The following is a 25,639-nucleotide window of genomic DNA, read 5'->3' on the forward strand; positions in this document are numbered from 1 at the left end:
AAGTAGGGTTGGCCATAGCTCTGTTTCTGCTGGGTGGGTAGAATTTGAAAAGGTGGTTGTGTCTGTTATTTAACAGTTTTGATTTCCCAACCTTGTCTTCCCAGCCATTCAGTGGCCTCAAGGCTCTTGGTTTCACACACTGCTGAAACCCATGCCCAGAATTCTTTTTCCAATGTGAAAAAATACCCATTTTATTGTATCCTGAAAATACTAATTTTTCTGGATTTTTTTTTTTCCTAACTATTGTTCTGTATGGAATGAAAAAAATGTCTGAAATGTCGTATTTCCAGTAGATAAAATTTTTGCCCTCCCTGTCTCCTCCCAGAGGTGGCTTGTTTGAAAAATGCTTTGCAGGACCACCGCCGTGTTTGTAGAGGACTTTGAGATAAATGTGCTCATAGATAAGCTGTGTTTAGAAACATATGGTTACCATCATCAGTATGATAGAGGGACCCATCAAAGTCACTTTACTGTCTACAGCTGTGGCTAGAAAGGGGAATTACTTTAAAAAAAATCCATGTTTAATTATGTAAACCTGTGTGCAGGGTGATATAATATCTTGAATGCAAGCTATTCTTTTTTTTTTTCACATATCTTACTGGTCCCGATTTTCCACCTGTTGCTTATTCCTTATATTTCTGGTGTTTTCATAGTGTTAGAAAATTCTTAATTGCCAACTGATTTAGCCTCTGTTGGGGACTAAATGGGAAGCCTTTGGGCTTCAAAGGGCATTTAGACTGCATTTGCTGCTTGGATGGGCCTTTTATGAAACTCTTTTTGCAGAGTTGTAGAGCTACAGAAGAACAACATGTCTGATTTTGCTCTTATTATTTTTAATTTGTTTGCTCGGTTTAAGCTGCATGCAGGAGCATATACAATTTGAAGCATGTACTGTATGCATCATTCATTGTTTTTCATTTTAACATAAAGGACCTGATTTTTCACTGACATTTATACTAGCGCAGTAGACTTGTAGATGGGACAGCTGACCTGATGGCATGTTACATTTCTGATAAAGGGTAAATGACCATCAAGATTGCATTAGCACCCAAGAGTCGACAGTTGTATGTTTCTGGGAGAAAAATATGTTCTAACTTGGTAAGTCCACTCCCTGAAAATAGAAATAGTGAACTAGAAATAGCATAGAGGATGATAGAGGAACAGCTCCAAAGATGTTTACTTAAAACACCTCTATTTTTCTTAATTATGCTTACTACCGTGATGCCCAAAGGTTAGCTAAGGGCCAGGACCCATTGTGCAGTGTCCACAACAACCATCAGAGCAGCAGGTGTCTTTTTCCCCTGAAGGAGAGTAATTTCTCACTTTATTTTTTTACTTCGAAGAGAAATATTTTGTTAGTGGAGCACAAAGTGTTTCCCTAGTTTCTTTTGAGATTTTATTAACCAAAAATGCCCAATGTACGTGGTACTTTCTACAATTGATATAGTAAGCCTTTAGTGAAAGACTTGATGAACATGACACAGTGAGATGCCTCACTGTATTATTTGTAGTAGATTTAGCCTATTCTTGCTTCAATCAATGAGAGAACCTCCAGGGATGTGAGGAGTTATCCAGATAGAAGGTAGCTCATGTTTGCAGGATCACAGATTACGAGATGATAAGAGATTAGATGACCAAATGGTGAGAGAAAGCAAACCGGTGAAGCTATAGAGACAGAGGTTAGAGAGTTAATTGTGTTGGTGCTGTAACAGGTAGTCTTCCAACAGTTCCAGGAGATGGCTATATATGTTTTTATTTAGATAGGCTATATTGATACAGACTTTCAGCTGTTTGGGCATTTTGGTCCTTTTGTAACATTGTGATGTAGATCTTGTGTTTAAAAAAAACAGGATGAAAGGTTAAGTCAAAGAAAATGAGTTGACAGGATTGTTTATCTGTCCCATTCCAAAAAGAAGAATGAATGACCTTGATTTAGATATTGTAAGTGAACTGGAAAAGCTGGGTAAACTTTTTGCCTGTGAGCTATGATACTAAACCATTTTGGCACATGGGAGTGGTTCTTAGTTGGTTCCACCCTGTCTACAGCTGACGTGTGCCATCCTATTTTAGAAATTTAATCCTGGGTAGGTTCATTAGTAACCTGAACAGACAATTGCCACAGCCGTAACCATTAATTTGGGATACAGGTGGAACTAATTGTTTATGTATGAAATGGAAATGCCAAATCCATCTGTGGGTAATTTCCATTATTTATGACAGAGTCCCAGTAGCAATGATTTCTTGTTGCAGGAACATTGTTTTAAATTAAACCCAGTTCTTAATCACTCATTTTCATTTTCAAAACTGTAGTCCTCTGGTAATTAAGGATGGGACATCAGAGTTTCTTCATCGTTGTCTGTTAATAATGTGACAAGGAATTTGAGTGCAAGATGTTGTATGAGGCTTTTTAGTGCAGATTTGGAATCTCTGCTGCAGTTATTGGCAGGAGCACTTGCATTCCCTCCCTAAAATACAGGTTTTTGTGTAATAAGTTATTTGTCAAAATAATATAGTTGTTGAATTAGTCGTAGGCATTTGTATTGTGTACCATGTCATGAGGAGGGATTAAGGAGGTTTTCTGTGGATGTATTCTAGAAGCACTAGTGGCAGAAAAATGGCTAATTCAGCATTATTTTTGTCACTTTGCTGTGGAGAAATGTAGCTAGCTAGGTAGTTTCAATGTCTATGGAAATATGCCTATGGGTGTTTAGTGCTGAGGGCAACCTTTTCCTAATCCTGACAAGGAAGGAATCTGGAATATTCCAAACAGCTTATTTTGTCCTTTGGGCTAATCACAAAAAAACGTATGCCACATTCCAGCTAAAAGCTACATGGCGTATTTATTTAAAATAAGCGTCAGATAAGAGAGCAAATTTCACACAGCTCCCTCCCTGTGTTTTGGAGTAGCACTCCTTTCGTTATGCTAGTAAGGGCATCTTCATCTATCTCAAGCTGATTATTCCTGAAGAGGGAATAGTGCAATTTGTATTTTCTTTCCATGTTGTGTTCAGGGTCATTCTTTTACGCAAGAAAAGATGTATTCTTCTACTCATATTTTTTTGCAGGATTGTTCTGTGCTCAGGTGGGTATCCTGAGAGCCATTTCTGAGGAAAATCAGCATGTGCCAAAGTTGGTTTCTCTTTAGCAAGGCGATCAGCTATGTTTTATTGAGGTCATCAGAATTAAGCGTGGATCTTAGTGCATTGTGGAATGGAGCCTTTGAATACAAAGATATGATAATATTTGAATATAAAGATATGTTTAGCATTGTATACCTGTGTGGAGCCTTGCTGGTCATGTTTCCATTAGGGAAATAAAATAATAGTTAATAACAAGATTCAGAATACTGTTGACACGTGTTGTACTGCACAAAGTTGAATTTTAGCTGTTTTGTTTGCCACTAGTTGATTTCCTTTCCTTATGAGAGAAAGGCAGGATTTAATGGAAGAAACTGGCATGAAAATACTTGAAACGAACAGTTTTCTTTTCCACAGGATTGGTGGTATCTTCAGGAAGGGATAGTTGTACTTACACAAGTTGTACTTCTTTGACAATTCTTCAAGGATTCCAACGGAATAGCAAAGGAAAAGGAACCTGACTAGAATCAGTGCAAGAGTTGTTAAGTACAGAAATGGATCAAAAGCCGTTTCTGTTAAGAGCCTTTCCTCGTATCCATCGCTATGGATTTCCTTTTACTCATCCCTACTCTTCACTGTCTCCCCAGGAGAGAAATGAAGCATCTCTGTACCAGCTGTCTCCCACACATGAAGCGGGATTGACCCCTGGTGTAACTCCATCTGAGTAAGCAGTTACATCAGGCTGGGTTTTTTTTTATTCTGACTCAAATCCAAAAGATAGACAGAGAGATTAGTAGTTTGCTTTGGAGTGGAAGGTCAGATGTAGCTCCCTCCCTCACTTCTTGATCTGCCAGCATTTTGCCAAGAGCATCACTAAACCTGCAGCAGTTTCTACAGATCTTTTCTTTGAGTTTTACTGTTTGATTGTCAGCTCTGGAACTTGCATTACAAAAAATGTTTTTTCACAGGTGACTTTGGGGAATGATGCATTTGAAAATAAGATGCAAATAATAAATTGCTGCCATATTTTCAAAGTTTGTGGTCTGTGTCACCTATAAGATTGGAGGATGAATTGTAGTGGGCACATTCCAGCTTACCTCCTGGGACATGTTTTCCTGATAAGTACGATGAGCATTCCCTTGACTTTTGGTGAGGATTTTCCTTCTCTAGTATTTTTTACTGTTCAAACTGTTTACAAGATGAAAGAGCTGAGCCAGTGCTTGTCCACTGACCCAGCTGTATCTCAAATAAATGCAAAACTGTAGGAAGGTGAAAAAGAAATACAAGGGATTGTTGTATTTACCTCAGTTACGTAAGCCTCTGGAAAAAGTCTTCTGTAGTTGGCCTTTTGATACAGAGCAGGAGTTTTGAGGCAAAATTGGGCCTCAGCTCATGCATCTGAGCTGTGCTTCCTGGCAATCCCCCGCAGAAAGTTCTATGTTAGTTGGCTTTCTCCTGCCTTTGCTGCAATTACCAATTTCTTTGGATTTGCAGGCAAGGCCAAAAAGATCTGCGACTATTTTGTGATCCTGTGTGTTGCTCTAGAGAAACTCGAACAAACAAGAGTCTGGGACACCTCTTATGGCATCACAGCTGTTAGATTTCTTTACTGTCTTTGGCTTCACTCCAGAACAAGCTGAAGTCAATGGAAAGATTCAAATGGCACTCCATCTGAATGAATCAACTGTGCATAAATGCTTGATGGAGGCACACCAGGAACAGGAGAGGAAAGTTGTTTTTACATTAACTCTTGGTTTTAGATGTCTTTTTAAAATTATTTCTCGCTCCTATCAATACTTCTATAACTAAAGTGTATTTTCCTGCATTGGAATTATGTAAGCCTGAAATAACTCAATTAAAACCAGTATGTACTCAGTTTATATCATAGCTATTTAAATCTCAAAGAGTGTATTTTTTTGAGTGCTACTGTTCTATGTTTGTTTTCTGTTCTGAAAACCTTAGTCATTTTCTAGTCAATGAAATTAATTAAATTAATTTCTGTTATAATGGTAGTGCTTACCGCTATAACTAATACCGGTAGTTCTTTAACAATTACTGTTTCTGAGGAGCTGTATTCACCAGTATGAAATACATCTCAGAGCGGTTGGAAAGATCTCTGCTGGGAATACATACGCAGAGCAAGTCGGAAGGGCCCATGCTTACATGTTCAGATTACAATCTATAAATGTTCAGATGACCTATGCATTCATACGTGTGAATGGAAAAATGTATTAAACCTTTTCAGAAGAGAACACCACCATGATCTAGAATCTTAAATGCAGCTTTTTAGACTTGTATTCATAAATATTATGTACATGGCTGTTGGCTATTTAAATAGCTTTGGGGAGTGTCTGATGTCAGCTACTTCCCCTAAATAAAATACTTAGGACATATAACACCTGGTTTGGAGCCAACTGGCTTTGGTTTGCTTCCTTTTCGAATGCTTGTATTCATAAGGGAGCAAACTGACTCCTCATGCTGTGAAAAGGAACCTAGAAATAAATTATGAACACAGTTTTACACAAAATAGGGACACATTTTCAGTTTTTAATAAACCTCAATGAGAGTTTGATCCAGCTCCCAATAAATTCAATGGAAATATTTCTTTTGATTTCCGTGGGGTTTTGACTAGAACCATATTTGCCAACCACAGCCCTGTGGGGAGCAGTATGAACAGCGAGGATGGAAAGAAGCATTGCTTTTTGTTCAGTCCTTTGCTGCTGCGCAGGACCTGGTTGCCACCAGATATGGAGGATTTCTAACAAGGTGAGCTTCAACACTCTGGGACAGCAGCTGTTGCAAGGCAATGACCTTAGAGGAACCCAATCCTGCTATGAAATAAAGTTTCTTTGCCATCACTTGCTCTTAGGAGGCCAGGAGAATTAACAGAACCACAGGATCCAAAGGTTCATGTAAACGACTGTTGGAACAAAGAACGATCTGGAGAAAAAAGTAATTAGAAGTTGAAATCTTTGAAGAATTTAAGGTGGAATTAATGTCTAGGAAGTCGTAATCCGATTCCCTGGAGCCATAAAGGTATCTGCTAAGAGGTTAAATGTGAGGTTAAGTGTCAGGAATAGAGATATACATTGGCTAGCAAATTTCCACTGCAAAATATGCATATAATGGCACAAGATGTGTCTTTGTGCACTTCTTTCTTGGGTTTTCTTAAAACCTGATCCTGAAGTCTTAATATGTGTGGTCAGAAACACACTCAGCAGTGTGTCTCTTAAGACAGTTTTTATATACTGAGTCCTTGCCAGTGTAGATTCCAGACTCAAGTTCGTGCTGATCCTTCCTTCTCTGAGTAGATAGTTTGAAGATGCTCTAGCAGTCTATCATATAAACTCTAGATACAATTTTTGTGCACTTTGGTTTTGTTTGTTTGTTTGTTTTTTGCCTTTACTGCATTAAGCTTACTTAATTGCCTGCGTTGTGTTTCCTGTTGCGGTTCCTCTCTTGTGATCCTATCTCTCTTTCTCTGTTCTGTGCGAATGTTGTGTTAGCTCCTAGCATAGGATGCTAAGGAGTAGTCAAAAGCTTCACATCTAATGGGATCTCGTATGAACAAATTGCAAAAAAGTCTGCACAATTACTGTTTGCTTAGGTTTTTTATACTTGATGTCTCTTAGAATTGCTTGAATGTTGTTATGACTATTTTGCAGCAAGAGATAATGCTCCCTTCAGGCTAGGGAAGTATGGGAGGCTGGATTTAAGGCTTTTTGCTAATATCTATTCATTCTATCCTGCCTTAAAAAGAGGCATTTAATGTAGCAAAACAGTGTGAAAAAAAAACTATAGAGGTTCTTTTATTTACCTCTAGCAGAAAAATTATCAAGTGATGTTGGAGTAGTTACTTTTTTTGAGAAAGCTGCTGCAAAGAAGTTCAAAAGTACATGAGAAACTTGCATGAATTGCCTTTCATTTTTCACGTTCCTCGCCGACAGATGTCAGGAAATTTTAAAGGCCTTAAAAATATTTTCTGTGAATGTGTTTAGTAAGAAAATATTCAGTTCCAGTCTGAACTTGTTTTAGCACTTGGCTTGGTCACCTTGATATGAGGAGCTTCAATGTTTATTCTATTCAGAGTTCCAAAACACAGGGACTGTACCTGCTCTCATGTGGCTGTGAGAGGCGATTTCCTTAGAGATGGGTGTTCTTAGTGAATGCCTTAATTGCAACACTGAATTAAACTTTTTTCCCGGACTGTTATGGTGTTGCAGGGCTTGGACAGCCCAGTATTCTGAGCCTGTAGAGTGTTGGGAGAGAATGGGTCAAACTCCCTAATCTAAACTTGTGTAGTTGACTTTCATGTACTGTCACACTTTGCATAACATTCATGATATAGAGACTTCAAATTTACACAAATATCATATTATCCTTGAACTAACTAATGGTAGTGCAGAAAATTAAAAATACATTTTCAAATTAAATCCAAATGCATGGTGGTTTCCTACTGTCTTCCTTGCGCATCTATTCTTAGTTAAAAATACCACATCTTCTCATCCACGAGTTTCTCTTTTCTTACAGCTCAGAGGGTACAGCTTCGTGCTCTTAGAAATGTGCAAGGATCACAAAGTTAAATTTATCTTAGTAGTTCTCATTGATGTAGGAATACTTGGGTATGCAGGATGGCTGAGGCACAAGTTCTAGTAATTGGTTGTGATCCTGGTATAGTGGTGTTCTGTGTATTTCAAAACATCATCCAGTTTTATGGGGTTTGGTAGCCCTAGAAAGTGATCATCACCCTGCAGAACAGCACCCTTGTGAATTCACTTGTCCTCAAAGGATTTAGAAACGAACTTTTTCTCATCTATTTGGTGATTCTGAAAACACCCACGTTATAGAGAAGTTAAAATGTAACTAAATTTTGCTGCTTATTTCCCAGCAAATTCATAGGACAAAACGTTAGGTGAAACGTACTGAAACAAAGCATTTTAATTAAAGAATAACTTCAGCTGACAAATAGGTATGACATTTAATTTTCTTCTTTCTTTCTTAAATAGGGTGGGAAGAAGACTTACAGTGGGCCATGTGGGGGCCGTGATTGCAGTGCTGGATGCAAATGTTTTCCAGAGAAGGGGTCACGGGTAAGTTTTTTTTTTTTTAACTAGTACAACTAGTACTTGTCTCTTATCAATCTTTTTATAAATAAATAAACCCAATTTAATATGTGTAATTCTCAATCTACTGACCTCATGAAACAAGAGGAGTGGTGAAGACCAGCTGCATTTCAAATATCCCTGGCCAAGTTTTAAAAAGCTGGTCTAAAGGTTTACAAATTGCTGGCTTTGCAATGAGTCATCAATGGAATCTCATTTCTTTATGTGATCTGAGCCCTAGCTCCAAAAAGTCAGATGATTTTTAAGAAGATTACAACAATTAAAAAGGAAAATCAAAGTATTGTGTACTTCCAGTACAGATTTTGCCCAGTCCTTACTGTAATAATTTCTGTTTGTTTGTGGAAGTGGTTTTGGTTTTGGTATTTGTGAAGAAACAAAACCCTGAATGAATGTAAGCATTTCCCTTTGAAAAAGTCTTTTGTTTAGCTAAAGTCCCTCTCTCTGAAGTCTGCATATGAAGCAACCAAACGTTTAAGCAAATTTTCTGTAAAAATCTTTCATTTCTTTTGATTGTATGACAGGGTTATAACTTTTATCTTAATGCAACAGTTTATTTCCTGTCTTAGGGTAATGCAGAGCTGCTGACTTCACTCTGCCTTCAATTACAATATTAATTTTTGTCCAGGTGCCAGTTACTTAATAATTTCTCTTCAGGTCTCTCTTTTGTCGCATATCAAAATGAATCTTACAGATTTTGCATATGAAGATGAAAGGAGTAAAGAGCTGCATTTGTAGGTACTTGAATAATTAACTTAGAAGTGCTTATTAGTTTAGAAGCTTATTCTAGTGCTTACTAGAAGGGAAGTAATATTAGTTGTCTCGTTTATTAGAGCAGTTGTTCTTGCTGAAGTCATATTGAAAAGTCATTTTCTGAGGGAAGACAAAAATATTATTTAAACACCAACACTCCTGCTTTTTTTCCCTGTGCATTTCAGTGACACAGTATGGGTAAATTTAGGACTGAACTTAGGAAAACATTGCCATTTAGAAATCATCACCGGCATTGGCTTAAGTGTTTCCCTAATTGCAGACAGACTTGAGCATGAATTCTTAATTGATAATTTGATGTGCTTGTTCTGGAAGTATAAAAATTCTTTCAAAGCATCACATGCTAGGGTGAAAACATGTCTAAACAGATAATCTGGAGAACTTTGCAAGGAAGTTCTCTACATAACTCAGAATACGAGCTAAAGGCAATTGCTTAACACCTTTTGTGTTGAGATACAGTAAGGGACAGACCTAGTTTGGTTCAGGAACACAACATCCTGTAAATGCTTTGGCCTTTAGATAGCAATGAGCATCATTCTTCTGTCTCTTTACATTCACAGAAATCAAATTGATTGTTTGAACTGGCCACAACACTGTTGACCTTGCAGTTTGAGCTCTTGGCATCTCTTTTGTTAAGATGTCACAAAGATTTTAGGCTGTTATTGCTGACCTGAGAACACATTTGGCTTTTAGCTCGTTCCTTGTGTGACCTGTATCAGTAGGCATTTTCAGTCCTTTAAACACATGTTCCATCCTACTGAGACCTCTCCATGAAGTAAACTGTCTACTAGAAGAGGTAATCTTTCCCTTTTACAACACTACCTCCATCAAGCCGTACTCAGCCAAGCTGACACCTTCTTGGACATTGCAGGCAGCTACTGGAGTCCTGCCATGCCAGAGGATAAGCAGTTGACTGGCTGAACAGGGAAAGGGGATGGTGTGATTATGTATAATACAGCACAGCTTGTTTCTTGGAGGACACTGCACAGCCTGAGGCTAATTCCTTGGCTTCCTGCCTAGCTTTTCCTCCAGTGCTGCAAAACCTTTAAGTTCAGAACAGGCAAATGGGAGATGGGACTTTGCCAATGCCCCGAATCTATATTTTTTTTAAAGAAATGTTTCAGCTGTCAATTTTGCACAATTAACCAGAACAGAATAAAGCTAAGCTTTCTTTTTAAAAGAAAGTAATAGCTAAAAAGCACAAGGAAAGTAATAAGCTGACAGCTCAATGAAAATAATATAGACAGTGTCCTTAAATGTCCTACTCCTTGAGTGTGCTTCTGATCAGATCAAGCTGTGATAAACTTGTTTCTGACCAGATACTTTAAAAAAAATTATTTAGGCAATAAAAATGTCAAAAGTGTAAAAAAGACCCACTGTCTGATTAGTGAAAGATATTTCTAGAAATGGGCTGTAGGTATGTAGGATCCCTGTGACCCCATGTTACTACTTTTGCTGTAGACTGTTATTACATGTGAAAGATTTAAAAAAAACCCAAGTATAACTTTCTTATTTTTAAGACAGGGCTTGGTAGAAGATTGATCTCTGTAAAGTCAGCTTTTTGTGGAATAAATTTGGATTCTTTTTAGAAGGAAGGGTGGGACAGTGTTTGTCTAGCAGCCACTTGGGGAGATCTTCTAACAGAATGATAAGACACAGCTCGTACAAGAGCAATATTTCATGTCTACTAGTTGTTCCAATGGCTTGCATTAACTTTGAAAAGTTGCAACGCTAGCTGGTACCCGTTTTAGGGCATTCAGTGAAGTTTAGTGTGATCCGATTTACTACAAAGCCTACACAAGAAGAAACCTGTTGTGGAAGTATCCTTCATCTTAACCAGTGATTTGGAATTGGTCCTTGTATCTAACGATAAGTTAATGAAAAACCTAACTCTATCTAATTCAGCAGCAAAACTCCTAGGCCATCTTGCAGCCATTCTCTCCTCTTATCAGTTCTTGTCTTGTAAAGATTTGTGGGTAACAGTCCGGTGATTTGTGCTGAAGTCCAGTTCTTCGTGCAGAGGTGTTACCTTCACTGAAAGTTCCCAACTAAGACCTTTTCTGGAGATCTGATTTTGGCCAGTTGTAAATCTCGGGATTTTGGATATGGTTGTTCGGTTCCCCTAAACTGTGTTGTTAGAACTTATACTGACTTTAGTGTGAAATCTAACATAATGCTGTGCAAAGAAGATGTCAGATAGCATCACAAAGAATGAGAGCCCCTGCCCACAGCTGGAGTCTCTAGATGAATGTGTGGGACTTCTGTATCTCTGTGTCCTTCTTCCTGTTCTTCTCTCCAGCTGAGATACCACCTATCAAACCAGCACAACGAGGCAATTTTAAAAGGAAGTCTGCTGTGTTTGTGGAAGTACCCAAGTGTACCTTGGTGTGTGAGTCTTTTGGGATGGGAGACAGTCTGAACACAAACTTACACTTGTTGAATCCAGTTCTACATACAAGTCTTACGTACAGTCCTCTTTCAGAACAACAACTGATGGGTAGAGAAAGCAATTTATATTGAACTACAAAGCTCAAGGTGGAAGGTGGAAAAGGCAACCATAGGTTGGCAACCATAGGTTGGCAACCATAGGAAGGTGGAAAGGAAGGTGGAAAAAGCAACCACAGTACATCAGAATGTGAATGAGGAAGTGAACGTAAATTCTGATGCTAGTCTCTATCTAGCAAAAGGGTGGATTTCTAATAGGTATCATTCCAATGGAGGTGAGCTAGAGCATTTTGGGTACTGTCTGAAGAAATTATGGTTTCTAAAAAATTGATTTTCACTTTACTTTCTCACTATTTGATCCACAGTTTATAGGCAGGGATAATGCTGTTTGAAAACATCATGCTGTATTGGTGTCTGTCTCACTAAGAAACGCTCTGCAGAGAAGTCGACAGTGACCAGGAGGGCATTTTCCTTATTTGCAGAGGATCAGGAAGCACTAAACAGTAGACAACCTGCACCATTTCATCTCTGCAGCTCATTTTGCATTTGTTTGTGATAGTGTTGGCTTTTTTGTTTTAAGACTCTGTCATCTACTTTCAAACACCCACAAAGATAAACTAGCAGACACAGTCCTTGTTGCACGTGTGTCTTATCCTGATGCCTGTTCACTTACATTGGAAATTATAACAATGTAAGGTCTTGTTTTAAACTTTGCTTAATATCTGCTAGAGCTCTTCAGCTGGTGTAATCTTTCATTTTTTCATTCCATCTAAGTCCTGTCCTCATCTATCCCACCAAAAAAAAAGAAGGAAAAAATATAGAAATTGTTTCCAAGGTTTCACAGTTACTCAACAGAGACTGTCCAAGGTGCTGTTTACAGCTTAAAATTGCTGTAAATTGGAAGAAATTGATGTTACCAATTGTATTTCATACTTTCCCGTCATATGTGATCTTGTTGAAAAATGCATGCATTTCTTACGCATCATGTGTTCTGTAAAGCCCATTAAAATATGATCATATGATCAATTAGAAAACTGTTAATGGCATTTTAGAGCCTCTTTCCCATCTCAGCAAAAATCCTCACTGAGGCTCTTTGTAGTGTGGTTGGAAAGGAGTGTATGTGTAGAATGAGGCAATTGGTTCTGGGAGACATAATGGACACTGCACTAAATTGAGTCTGATGCCAAGAAGGCCACTGGAGTGCATCAGGTATCCTGTGTAGCCTGTCTCCTGGCCTAGCCTCATGGTAAAGAAATCCTGTTTGTGTACTCCAAGACTACACTGCAATGTGAAGGAATGCACAGTAAGTAGAAGGGATTGAGTAAGATTGAGAGGTTTTGATAAAAAAATGCAGTCACCATCTCAATTAAACGCTAGAGTACCCAGAGATACATGAGATTCCACAGTTTTTCTCTGAAGCTAGAATGATGGTAGCAAATGTAGTGTAAATTATCTGTGGGCAATCAAAGAGTTTTTGATAGAATTACTGCAGATCAAACAAGCTAGAAAAGACAGACAGATCCCTAAGACCCAAGCACTGAACAGCATAACCTGAGGTTAGAACTTGGATGATTTAATCTAATTGTTATCTAACATAAACTAATGTCCCATTGGCAAGATATCTTAGATTAACTTTTGTCTAAAACTAATCCCCTCAACTTAATACTGGGTATACAAAGTGCCTTTCTTGTGATAATTAGTTGAAGATTGGTTGACATTTCTTTGCTATGAAATAGTAATAATTACAGCTTGTATTTCTAGATAATGTTTGAATTCTATTTTGGCTGGTTAAACACTCTAATTGGAAAAGTTCAGGGATTTCCTGATGAAACACAAATTTCTTTGAAAGTGTCAACTCAACAGAATGAATTTTTCTTGCAGAATTATTTTGCATAAACATATTTGCTGGAAACAAAATTCTCTGAAGCTGTTGGTTCAGACTTCTCTCTAAGTAGCTTCCTGCTCTCTGGCTTGACAAGCATTGTCAGACACAGTGATGCGGCTTTTGATATCCATGGCCCGTAGGCTGTCCCACCAAACCACTTAAAATCAAACTAGACTATGGGATGTTGACATTTCCTTTAAACTGACAATGCCAAGATATGACAAGTTCTAAACGTTGTCTTAGCGTACTAACTGTAGATAATCAGACTGATAGAAGTAATACTGACATCATTATATAGTTATTTTTATAAAGGTCTTTTCACATCCAAGAGAAGGAGGAATCGTTGCCTTATAAAAGTTCTGGAAAAATTTTTGCCACGTAACAGTGGTCATAATCGTTGTTTCTTGTGACATATGTAAGCTTGGTCAAGTAAGACAGTACATGTATGGGAACATGGAATCAGTTCTATAGTAAGTGTAAGTTCGGACAAGAAGGCTGGATAGTTCAGGTAGAATGAATGGCAGCTTAATTCTAGAGTGAGTTCTTCATCATCCAGTTTAAACCATCTGTGAAGCCACGCTTTGTGGCTTTTGCTCCTTGTTACCTACAACCAAAGGATCCTTCCTCTTAGAATAGGTACACACAATTATCTTTTCCTGAAGCAGAAGAATCCAAAAGTTTGAACTAGACTGCATATATGTTTTGCCATAATACCTTATTTCACCTCCAGGCTTCTGCAACTGTTGTTTTACGTTCTTCCTTTCCACTTACATTGTAGACAACCTCCAGTCCAGCTACCACCCTAGGTTTCCCTGAAAATACTATATTAAAATCTTGTATCTAAGCCATGAGGGGGGATCAGATCTGGTACCTATGCTAGGCCTCAGTACTTTTCCCTGCATTGTCTTTCATAGTTCCTGTCTTCTATTTTTTCTATTTATTCATTTACTATCTCAATAGAATGAGTTGTTTTCCTTTTCTATCTCTGCCTTCAGCTGTATGTCCCACCAGACCTGTACAAGTGTCCTTAAAAATGTCTTTGTCACCTTAGGTGCAGCAGTGCCAGAAGCCAATGTCCTGTTTTTAACCGAATCCTCCTTTTCCTCCTTTTCACTTTGCTGTGGTCAACACCAGCATCTTCTCAGTCAGTCAATCAGGTTAGATGCCATCCTTGACTTGACTCTTCCTGCGAGTTTATAACCAATTTCAGTCATCCTGTACAGTGTGTCCAACTCCGCTCTTCCTTCCTGTGTACACATTGATAATTCATGTCACTTTCTTCTGGCTGCAGCAGAAGAATCTGTAGTCTCCTTTCTGACTGGTGTCTGGAAATACTGCTTATAAACTATCGTCCTGTCTTGCTTTTCAGTGTTTCGTCTCTTTGTGTCTTTTAATCGTCTTTTAGTCATATCCGAAGTTGGAAGATCTTGGACTTTTGCATATGTCTACTTCATGTAAGAGACTTCATCAGCCTGCCCAGTTTCTCTCGTCATCCTTCTTTCTATACCAGCTGATCGTGTGATCATAGAATCACTAGTTTGGAAGGGATCCACTGGGTCATCGAGTCCAGCCATTCGTAACACTCCCTAAACCATGCCCCTCAGCACCTCATCCACCCGTCCGTTAAACACCTCCAGGGGAGGTGACTCAATCTGCCTCCCTGGGCAGCCTGTTGATGTCTTAGGTTGAACTCTTAAGGTGAACTGACTGCAGCATAACTGAACGTGCATCACAACTTAGGAAGGCAGGCTGGCTGTTCTCTACTGAGGCTTCTGAGCACAAGCAGTCAACTGGCAACCAGACCTTTCTCCAAATGTGAATATAAGAGCTATACTTTGTTTTAGATTATATTGTTGTTGTGCAGTTTTGACAATATTGCAGTACTTTCACCCTTAGTAAAAAACTGGTCATGGAATATATGTAAATGATGTCTAATTCTTGTCCAAATCCTACACTGGTTAAACAAATAAAATGCCATCATTTTGTTTGGAAAGAGGATTATCTATAATGTTGAAAAATGTTGACCATCTGTTCACTGTCATTAAGACGTTTTGGCAATATTTTGAGAGAAAATGAGGTAATAGTTAAGTCAAACAACTTACGTGCCAGCTGCTTTTTTAACAGCTGCCAAGATATTTTTTTTAAGTAGTAAAACTGACTTTGCCAAATGCAGCATTAAGCAATTATTGTACATGTCCTCCTGACCCAACCTAAATATGTTCAGCCTAGCCCTCTAATGAGAACCACACCATATACTGACTAAACAACATAAATAAAACAGATCTTATTGCACTTGAAAGTATCCTTTATGCAACAAGTATCAAGACCAAACCTGTTCCTATGTACGGTTTTACATCATCTTTCATGATCTCTAGTACATTTGTGAAGACTTCTTGGAGAGACAGGCGCTCATCTTACCTTACTTAGAGATGTTGTAGAATTCAGTAACGGTGAACAACTGTATTTAGGCAGGCTAACCAACGAGTCTCTGGTAGCAAATCATGTTTCCATGACTATTTTTGCATTTTGACTGAAAGAACGTGTGCACCAAATGAGGCTAAAAATATTCTAGGAAACATATCCCATTAAGATTTTCCCAGCTTTGGAAACTAACTAGAAACCGTAGCATTGCTGTATCACCAGGGTGGCTGAGGTGACTCTGTGACCTGAAACTGTTTCTATATCTTCCTGCAAGGGCAGCATATTTTGTAATTGCAGTGGGGGCCTCTGTTTACTTTTGAAACCAAGCAGAACGTGGGTCCTCAAACTGTGCCCCATAGAGCGCTTCCAGATGGCTTGGAAAAGCCTAGCAAAGAAGTATCTGTCATTGTTCAAGTAATTGTGCTTTATACGAGTTGTAACTCGATTTTGAAGTCTTCCCCAGTGTTGTTGGAGCAAATGGAGTGTTTAAAAAGCTTTATGCTGCATCCTATAATGCTGTGTGTTGTCCTAGCTCAGGAAGTTGTATAGTTTCGCTGTACCAAGTGACTGTCTTTTCTGCTTCTCCTTCCTATCCTGAAAAAACATCTCTTTTTTTTTTGAAGCTGAGCTTCTCAGAAGTGAGGTGTTGCTGGTGTGGGTTTAAGCTGAGATGACTACTGAAAGTCACACGGTCAGTTGGTGGCAGAGTCAGATTGCTCTGCCATGATATGTCATAGTATCACAGCATCATAGTAGAGTTAGGGTTAGAAGGGACCTTGAAGATCATCTAGTTCCAATCCCCCTGCCATGGGCAGGGACATCCCACTAGATCAAGACCCCATCCAACCTGGCCTTGAACACCTCCAGGGATGGGGCAGCCACACCTTCCCTGGGCAACCTGGGCCAGTGTCTCACCACTCTCATGGTGAAGAAATTCTTCCTAATGTCTAGTCTAAATCTGCCCCTCTCCAGTTTGTACCCGTTCCCCCTCATCCTATCCCCACAGGCCTTTGTGAACAGACACTCTCCAGCTTTCCTGTAGGCCCCCTTCAGGTACTTGAAGGTCACTATAAGATCTTGTATGAGCCTTCTCTTGTCCAGGCTGAACAGATTCAACTCTCTCAGCCTGTCCTCGTAGGGAAGGTGCTCCAGCCCTCCAATCATCTTTGTAGCCCTCCTCTGGACCCATTCCAACAGCTCCATTTCCTTCTTATGTTGAGGATTCCAGAACTGGACACAGTATTCCGGGTGAGGTCTCACAAGAGAGAAATAGAGGGGCAGAATCCCCTCCCTCACCCTGCTGACCACACTTCTTTTGACGCAGCCCAGAATACGGTTGGCCTTCTGGGCTGTGAGTGCACATTGCTGGCTCATGTTGAGCTTCTCATTGACCAGCACCCCCAAGTCCTTCTCTGCAGGACTGCTCTGAAGCATGTCATCCCCCCATCGTGTGCTGAAAACGGACATCACCCTGACCCAGGTGCAGGACCTTACACTCAGACTTGTTGAACCTCCTGAGGTTCCCACAGCCCCACTTCTCCAGTCTGTCCAGGTCCCTCTGGATGACATCCCGTCCCTCTGGTGTGGCAAATACACCACTCAGTTTGGTGTCATCTGCAAACTTGCTGAGCATGCACTCAATCTCATTGTTATTATCATTGACATCCTAGCTTCAGGCTATTCCCCCTTGTCCTGTCCCCTGTCACTTGGGAGAAGAGGCCAGCTCCCTCCTCTCCACAACCTCCTTTCAGGTACTTATAGAAGGCAATAAGGTCTCCCCTCAGCCTCTTCTTCTCAAGGTTAAATAACCCCAGTTCCCTCAGCTGCTCCTCATAAGACTTGTTCTCCAGCCCCCTCACCAGCTTCATTGCTCTTCTCTGGACACGCTCCCGAGCCTCAGCATCCTTCTTGTGGTGAGGGGCCCAGAACTGAACACAGTACTCAAGGTACGGTCTCACCAGTGCCGAGTACAGGAGCAGAATAGCCTCCCTGGACCTGCTGGTAATACTGTTTCTGATACAAGCCAAGATGCCATTGGCCTTCTTGGCCACCTGGGCACACTGCTGGCTCGTATTCAGGCGGCTGTCAACCAACACCCCCAGGTCCTCCTCCCCCAGGCAGCTTTCTAGCCAGACTTCTCCTAGTTTGTAGCACTGCATAGGGTTGTTGTGCCCCAAGTGCAGGACCCGGCATTTGGCCTTGTTAAACCTCATGCCATTGGTCTCAGCCCAGCGGTCCAGACTGTTCAGATCCTTTTGAAGAGCCTCCCTACCCTCCAGCAGATCCACGCTTCCACACAGCTTAATGTCGTCTGCAAACTTGCTGAGGGTGCACTCAATGCCTTCATCCAGGTCATTGATAAAGACATTGAACTGGGCTGGACCCAATACCGAGCCCTGAGGAACCCCACTTGTGACTGGCCTCCATCTGGAGTTAACTCCATTGAGCACCACTCCCTGGGCCCGCTCATCCAACCAGTTTTCAACCCAGGAGAGTGTGCGCCCATCCAGGCCAGAGGCAGACACTTTCTGAAGCAGAGTGCTGTGAGAAACTGTGTCAAAGGCTTTACCGAAGTCCAAGAAGACTACATCCGCAGCCTTTCCCCCCATCCAGTAGTCGAGTCACTTTGTCATAGAAGGCGATCAGGTTAGTTTGGCAAGATCTGCCTTTTGTAAACCCATGTTGACTGGGCCTGATCACCAGGTTCTCTTGCATGTGCTTCATGATAGCACTCAAGATCATCTATTCCATGGCCTTCCCCGGCACTGAGGTCAGATGGACAGGCCTGTAGTTTCTTGGTCCTCCCTCTGACACTTCTTGTAGATGGGTATAACATCAGCCAGCCTCCAGTCTAGTGGAACTTCCCCAGTCAGCCAGGACTGCTGGAACATGATGGTCCCATGGACTTTGTATTCAGGTTCCTCAGCTGTTTGCAAACCTGATCCTCCTCTACTGTGGGAGGGGGTCTACTCCCCTGGTCGCCATCTTGCTGTCCCATGACTCAGGAGAGGCAATGAGAGCAGTTATCAGTGAAGTCTGAGGCAAAAAAAGTTGTTGAGTACCTCAGCCTTTTCCTCATCTGTTGATCTACGATCTCCATTTCCAGTCGTCAGTGGGGGTACTTTCTCTTTAATCTTCCACTTTTGATTGATGAACCTGTAAAAGCCCTTCTTGATGGTCTTTACTTCCCTTGCCAAGCTCAGCTCCAGCTGGGCCTTGGCCTTCCTGACTTCATCCCTACACAACTGGGCAGCGTTTCTATACATGTCCCAGGTTCCCTGTCCCTGCTTGCACTGCCTGGGCAGTTCCTTCTTTTTTAGTTTAACCAACAGGTCTCGACTCAGCCGCACCGATCTCTTCCCTTTCCTGCCTGATTTTCCATATACGGGGACTGAGCACTCCTGCGCCCTGTGGATAGGTTCCCTAAATATTTTCCAGCTCAGTTCCGCTTCCTTGTCTCAGAGGACCATGTCTCAGAAGGTCCTACTGAGTAATTCTTTGAAGAGCTGGAAGTCTGCTTTCCTGAAATTTAGTGTCCTGACTTTACTCCTCACCTGTCTCATATCCCTCTGGACCTTGAACTCCAGCAGTGCACGATCACTGCAGCCTAGGCTGCCACCGATCCTAACATCACTGATGAGTTCGCTTGTATTGGTCTCCTCTGCATCTGAAGACACAGTAAACCATGATGCTGGCATTTTGAGCTGAGAGCGCGGGCATGTTGCCCTGGGAATAGATACTCTATAATTTCTTGTTTATATAACACAAGCTGCCATGGCTACCATTAGTAATCTGGGTGAGTATAGTACTGTTCCTCTTGAAGCCAATGCCATCACTCCTGCAGATTTCCTTTTATGCATGTACACAGGTGGAAAGACAAAACCAGACTAGCCTCCTCCCTCCCACTTTGGAGCCTTGCCACGACTGGCCTTCTGTTCTAGCTTTGTATCTGTGGCACTTTCTCCAAGACCGAAAATGACAAGTTGTGCTACAGACTTGATCCATATGGACAAACCAGAGAGTTCAACAAGCTTCCTAGTAACATCTCCCTGATGTCCCCCCCACAGCTTGCTAAATACTGGAGAGTAAAAACATCTCCATATCCAATTTTTTTTCTCTATAAAAATGAAGTCCTTTTGGCTATAGAATGGAGTGTTAGACAGATCTGTGATGTTATACTTGCTGTATAACTCCTTAGAGCAGGACTAACATCAACCCTTTGTTTCTCTTGTTTGTTCATTTGTTCACAGGAGGTGAAGGATTGTAAATATTCTTAAAATTGTTATCTATCTTCACCTTTTAGTCAGAAAGACAACTAAGAATTCCTGTAGGAAGATAAAATCTCTCGTGTCCTGCTCAGGGCAGGAAAAGCAGATGTTAACATGAGTCTTTGGAACATATGAATATCTAGTTGGGGTTTTGCTTAACAAAAGCTGTAGGATTCTGTTTGATGATTCCTGCAATGATGTCTCAGTTGAAAAGAGGTGATTAATGCCTTCTTATATCTGAGAAATGGTACAAGACTTTGCCCTTCCTGGCCAAGTAGTTAACAGACAAGAAGAAATAACTTCTGTTCTGCCTTAAAATTAACCAATATTGCCACTTTCTTCCATCACGTTGTATGCCATTTGTGTATGGGATTTGCCATTCAGACTGTGTCTTAGTAGCCTTTTTCTCCAGGTTAAATTCTCTTAATACCTCATCTTCCTACCTCTTTCCTCTCACTCCATCCCTAAAGTTGTGCATCTTCTACTTAAGTGTGATTGTTTAAGAATATTCCTGGTACGCATTGGTTTTTAAGCTTCTTAAAATGAGAAGAGGTGCCCTTTGCAGAAATAAGAGTCTGTTTGAAAGAGCTTCCATTGGCAAAAAATGAAAGGTGTGACAGATTTTCAGTGTGATCTCTTGAGTAAGTCAGCCTCTCAGAAACAGAAGGATCACAGAACCAATGTGTGAGCAAGGCCCAGTTCTGAGATTTGGCAGACTAGGAGCCAATTCATGAGCCAGGAGAACAGTCGACAGCAGGGATTACTACAAAGCAAACTTAATTAGGCAACAGATAGGCAGGAAGTACGCCAGTCATGAAGCCCACAGCCGGACAGAGCAAACAATGAAGGTGGTTAACCAGGCAAAACTGTGTTTGTGGTGATAAAAGAGGCTTTAGTGCCAATTAGGTGGAAGCAAAGCCAAATGCATGGGTCCTCCAGGCTAGCTGTGCATCCCTGTGTTTTGGGGGAAAAATATGCAGTAATTTTGGTGTGAATTGCAGCTTTACCTGATAGGAAATCATAGATTTCAGAAGACAGGAGAACATCCCAACATTTCTCATCTTTCTGTGGTGAGTGAGGTTGAACAGCTGTTACGAGAGAGTGTCCTTGCTTCAGAAGAGAAAAGGACACGTGTATTTACAGCAAAAAAGGGTAGGACCTGTGAAATAACTAACTGTAGGCTACTGCTTTTTGATTTTGGTATATAACGCCACTTGTGCCTTTCATGGAAACAACCAGGCATTCTCTGAGTCTGGAAAAGGTGATAGAAGAAGGAAAAAAAACAAGAAAGGGAGTCTCAATCAGAACACCATGTATGCATTCTTGGTGCCAAAAGACTTCATTTCAAAATTACTTTTTATTGCTTAGAATCATCTTGAAGATTCTGGAGTGTGACATCCTCAATAGGCTGTTTTGTCTGGGAGTAGGTGGGAATTACATGGAAAAATGAAGGAACAGTTTGCAGATCATCCAAGAAGTGAAAAAAAGGCCAGTGATTTTGGGAAACAAAGAATATCTTAGTCATAGACTAAGCTTCATCAACATTACAAAAGATTGTTAGAGTAAATGTGAGATTGGTACAAATAAGCTGTAGCTTGTTAATGAATGATAGGCAAGGAGAACGCGGAGAGACTGTTTCCTTGTGAATGAGGAGCATGAATGCTTGCTGGTATCCTGGAAGATGTCAGGGCTGACTTTCTAAACACTTGATGAAGAATATGAAAGAAAGGAAAACTGCGCATTGTTATCACGATGGGCATCTTATGGAGGAGATTTGACGAGAAAGCAGAGGAAACGATGGCTTTATTTTGAAGGAATAAAGGAGCATCCAAATACCAGGACCTAGTGGGAATAAGATGAATAAACAGTGTGCAGGATACAGAATGGTCTGGCTAAAGATCTGGGTATAAGCATCAATTTTATAAAAATAGCTATAAAATGACGGAGCACATAGCCCTTAAAGATAAAGTAGAAGTAGGAGGGATGGTGGATTCTGAGCTTGTATGCATGAATTGAGAGTGCAGCGTTGCTGAGGGCAGTGTCTAATAAAAGATCTTTTTATATGAAAGATTCCCGAGATTCTCAGGTGTTGAAAAAGCAAGATAAAGAAAGAAGAGTAGCAACTTTCCCCTCAACCTAATTCTGAAAAAACAGGAGGAAAAATCAGGTGTGAACCAGTCTCCTTCTTCTAAGCTGTTTATTAGAGACATTTTAGCTGTTGCTCTCCAATAAGTCATAAATCCATTAGATAGAACAGGTGTGTTTTCACAACTATCTAATGTTAAGCTGATTTTACAGGTGACGTATTTCATACTGTTTGACCTTCTGCAGAATTGCTGACATAGAAAAGTTGGAGGGAAGGTGCAAACAGCAACAAGAAAGGGATACTTGAGTTGCACCAGTTATCCAGTTATTTGGTTTGGAAAAAGGAACAGTTTAGTAGTCTAAAATGTAGCCTGGTTACAAATGCCAAATGAATAATGGATGATTTTTGGAAGCTTGCTTTTTGTTGTTATTTAAAAACAGCAGTGTATTAGCAAAACTAATAAACAAAAAGTCAAAGTAATTTAAGAACGTCTGCATTTAATGCATAATAAATAGAGTGGAAACGATGCACAACTTTTTTTTTAAATCTCTCCGGGGATGGTGACTCCACCCCCTCCCAGGCAGCCTCTGCCAGTGCCCCATGACCCTTTCTGTGAAAAATTTTCTTCTGATATGCAGTCTGACCCTCCCCCGGTGCAGCTTGAGGCCATTCCCCCTTGTCCTATCACCTGTCACTTGGGAGAAGAGCCCAGCACCCTCTTCTCTGCAACCTCCTTTCAGGTAGTTGTAGAGAGCAAAAAGGTTTCCCCTCAGCCTCGTCTTCTCATCAGACAAGATATTCTTACCATAGCTGTTTGCTGCAAACTACTACACTTGGTGTAAAAGAACAGTAAGCTCTGAGTATACATCCAGAGTTTATGCTCTGCAAGGCCAAGTCACTTTATACAGAAACTAGATGGAATTGGATGATCTTTAAGGTCCCTTCCAACCCAAACTATTCTATGATTCTATGATACAGCATATTTTCAGGCTATGTCTGTATGTTAGACATAATGAGAGTAGATCATAAAACCAAAGAAATGTCTTGAATCTGGGTGTCCTGTCTCCCTATAGTTGCAAGATTCTTAAATAATCCTGTTCAGTATAGGGGGGATTTATTTGTTTATAATAAATTTATTATTTGTAAGTGGAACCCTTAACTGCAGTGGTGGCTGGTTTGAACCGATGAACAATGACATCACTCTCAAAAGAGCATAAGTTACAGCTTGTACGCTTTGACAGATACTTCCTGGGAAAGGTACAGCATCCCAGCTCCCAATTATTTGGACTGGTGCAGTAATGCTTACCCGCAGCCCTTCCTGTGAATCACAGTGCATGTTATCAGTAATCTTTTCATTGAAACACTTCAATTTAGTTCCACTCATATATTGAGGACTGGTTCCTCTGTCATCATGAATCACACTTTGTGAATAGCTGGAATGTAAATTAGGATATTAGTATAAGAAAAATATAGATAATAGGTATCTTCTAATAAATTTTTAAGCAGGCTTTGTTTCTTCTTTGTGAAGCTTGATTTTCCTTGATACTTACTGACTGTGTTGGCTGTTCAGAATACCTACGTGATGGTGGTGTGGCATTTCTTCTGTTGTAATGACTATTAACTGAGGGTCCCGGCAGAGATGGGGAACTCCTGCAGTGCAGGGCTGTTACGAACATACAAACAGTAGGAGGCACTTGGTGCTCCAAAGTGCTTTCTCTCTGTGAGAATTACTTTAGTTTTATGTTTTCCCAGGTTTTCGTTAAGAAATCTTTTACTTACTCAACAGCGTTTTCAAGAAAGTAGGTGACTTAATGATTTTGGAATAAAACGCTAAGAAGTTAGCACTCTGTACTCCTTACTAAGAGACCTCTGAAAATAGTTAATGAATTCTTCTGGAATAGATTTCCTGTCCAAACTCAGAGACACGTGAAAAAGAAGATAGCAGAAGAAGTTGTTCTTGTCTCATTTCAATTAGAGCATGTCTTCCCAACAGTACAAAATGTTTTTCTGAGGGTATTAACCTTTGGAATATCCTTAGCATTGGAAATATAGCCCAGTCTGTCTCACAGCAAATTCAAAATAAATAAATAAAGTCTGCATGCAAAATCAAGGCAGCAGGTGGTCGTTCCCTGTATAACTCCAGCTGCACTTGAGCTGTAAATCCAAAAGTATTACAAAACTAGCAACGGGACACCCGGTGGTTCCTTGTAGGCTTGGATCAGTGTTCCTGGGACATTAAAGGAAATTTTCCTAAGATTTAATGTTTTCTCTTGAAACAATAAATGACATAAGTGTTATCTCCAGACTTTTTCCAGAGCAGTGAAGTAATTAAAGTTCACTTGTTTTTCCAACATCAGGACTAAAACCTGAACTAATCTGTTCTAACCATTCCCTTCTTTTTTATCAGCTGGAATGTGCGTTAACTCCTGAGAACATTTTAGTGAATGGTAGTTCTGCTTCCAGTGGTTTTGTTTTATACGCCGGGCAACAGAAAGCAGCCAGGGTTTCCTTCAAAGTGTTAATGTAGCTGCATAGTCTACTTTATTTTTTCTTGCATGAGCATATCGCAGGTGTACCACATTTAGATGTCTCTAGATTTATTTGATTTGATAACAGGATATCTGCTGTAAGCAGTGCCTTGGTGCTCTCACATGTTTTTGTTGTTACTGGTATGATGAACCTTCAGTCTATACTGAAGAGAAAAGCTGGCTTTCATTGGTGTTACTGAGGGATTTCCCATCAGCCGTGAGGAAGCCACGATTTTACTTTCCAAACCTTTAAAGCAAATTGCTTTCAGGCTTCTAAGAATGACTGCTCAAACAGATATTTATGTGGGCCATTTTATGTGGATTTTGCATAAGGGAAGGGGTTTCAAGAGAAATGCCTCGCAAGGTATTTTTTTTCACTTTCTTTTAAAAGAAGCTGTGTGAGTAGTACAGAGTGTTGCAAGTGCCTTTCTGTAAACCCAGTCTCCTTTGCAGAATGAAGACTCAATTTATTTTGCAAATGATGCTTGTGACCGTGCTGGGTAGATGTGTCATACTTCACTGAGTTCCAGTGCGGGGCATTAGCCTTGGAGGAGGCTTCAGGAACAGCTCTGTGAGCCAGCTACTAGAAACACACACAAGTTCCTGATGTTGAACTTTCAATCAGTTCAGTTGCTTTAGAGGTGAAGATTTTCTCTTCAGCAGATGGACAGGCAGGAATGGGCAAGGAGAAAGAAGCAAAATTGGGGTTTTTCATGTCTTACAGTATCACAACGTAGTTTACCCCGGAGAGAAAGAAAAAGCAAGCTATGTGTCTCTCAAGGGTGATGAAGCTTGAATGGTCTGTCCATCTTGTGCAACGAGCTTCTTTGAAACCGTCAGATATCTGATCTTTTCCAGACCTCCTCTTTGAGCAGCACAGTTCTGCTGTGTTCCCAGGCTGTGAATATTGCAGTGCCATATCAGGAGAAGCATTTAAAAGTGGTTTCCTTTGCCTTGCAAAATGAGTTGAGGATTTTTAATGTTATTTTGTAAAATGTCTTTATGACTTCTGTGCTTGTTGTATCCGTTTCATTGAAG

The 25,639-nt window shown here is 40.4% G+C and overlaps 1 protein-coding gene across 2 annotated transcripts in view; it reads left to right on the top strand.

The window, feature by feature from the left end:
* Positions 1 to 25,639, top strand: part of COL4A6 (collagen type IV alpha 6 chain) — a 133,082-nt gene that overhangs the window by 35,085 nt on the left and 72,358 nt on the right. For both annotated transcript variants that reach the window (XM_054075522.1, XM_054075523.1), the window contains one exon: positions 8,084 to 8,167. In XM_054075522.1, coding sequence (XP_053931497.1) covers positions 8,084 to 8,167 — 84 coding nt within the window. The remainder of the gene's footprint in view (positions 1 to 8,083; positions 8,168 to 25,639) is intronic.

Source organism: Cuculus canorus, chromosome 10, assembly GCF_017976375.1.
Source record: "Cuculus canorus isolate bCucCan1 chromosome 10, bCucCan1.pri, whole genome shotgun sequence".
In the NCBI taxonomy this organism is placed as follows: Eukaryota; Metazoa; Chordata; class Aves; order Cuculiformes; family Cuculidae; genus Cuculus; species Cuculus canorus.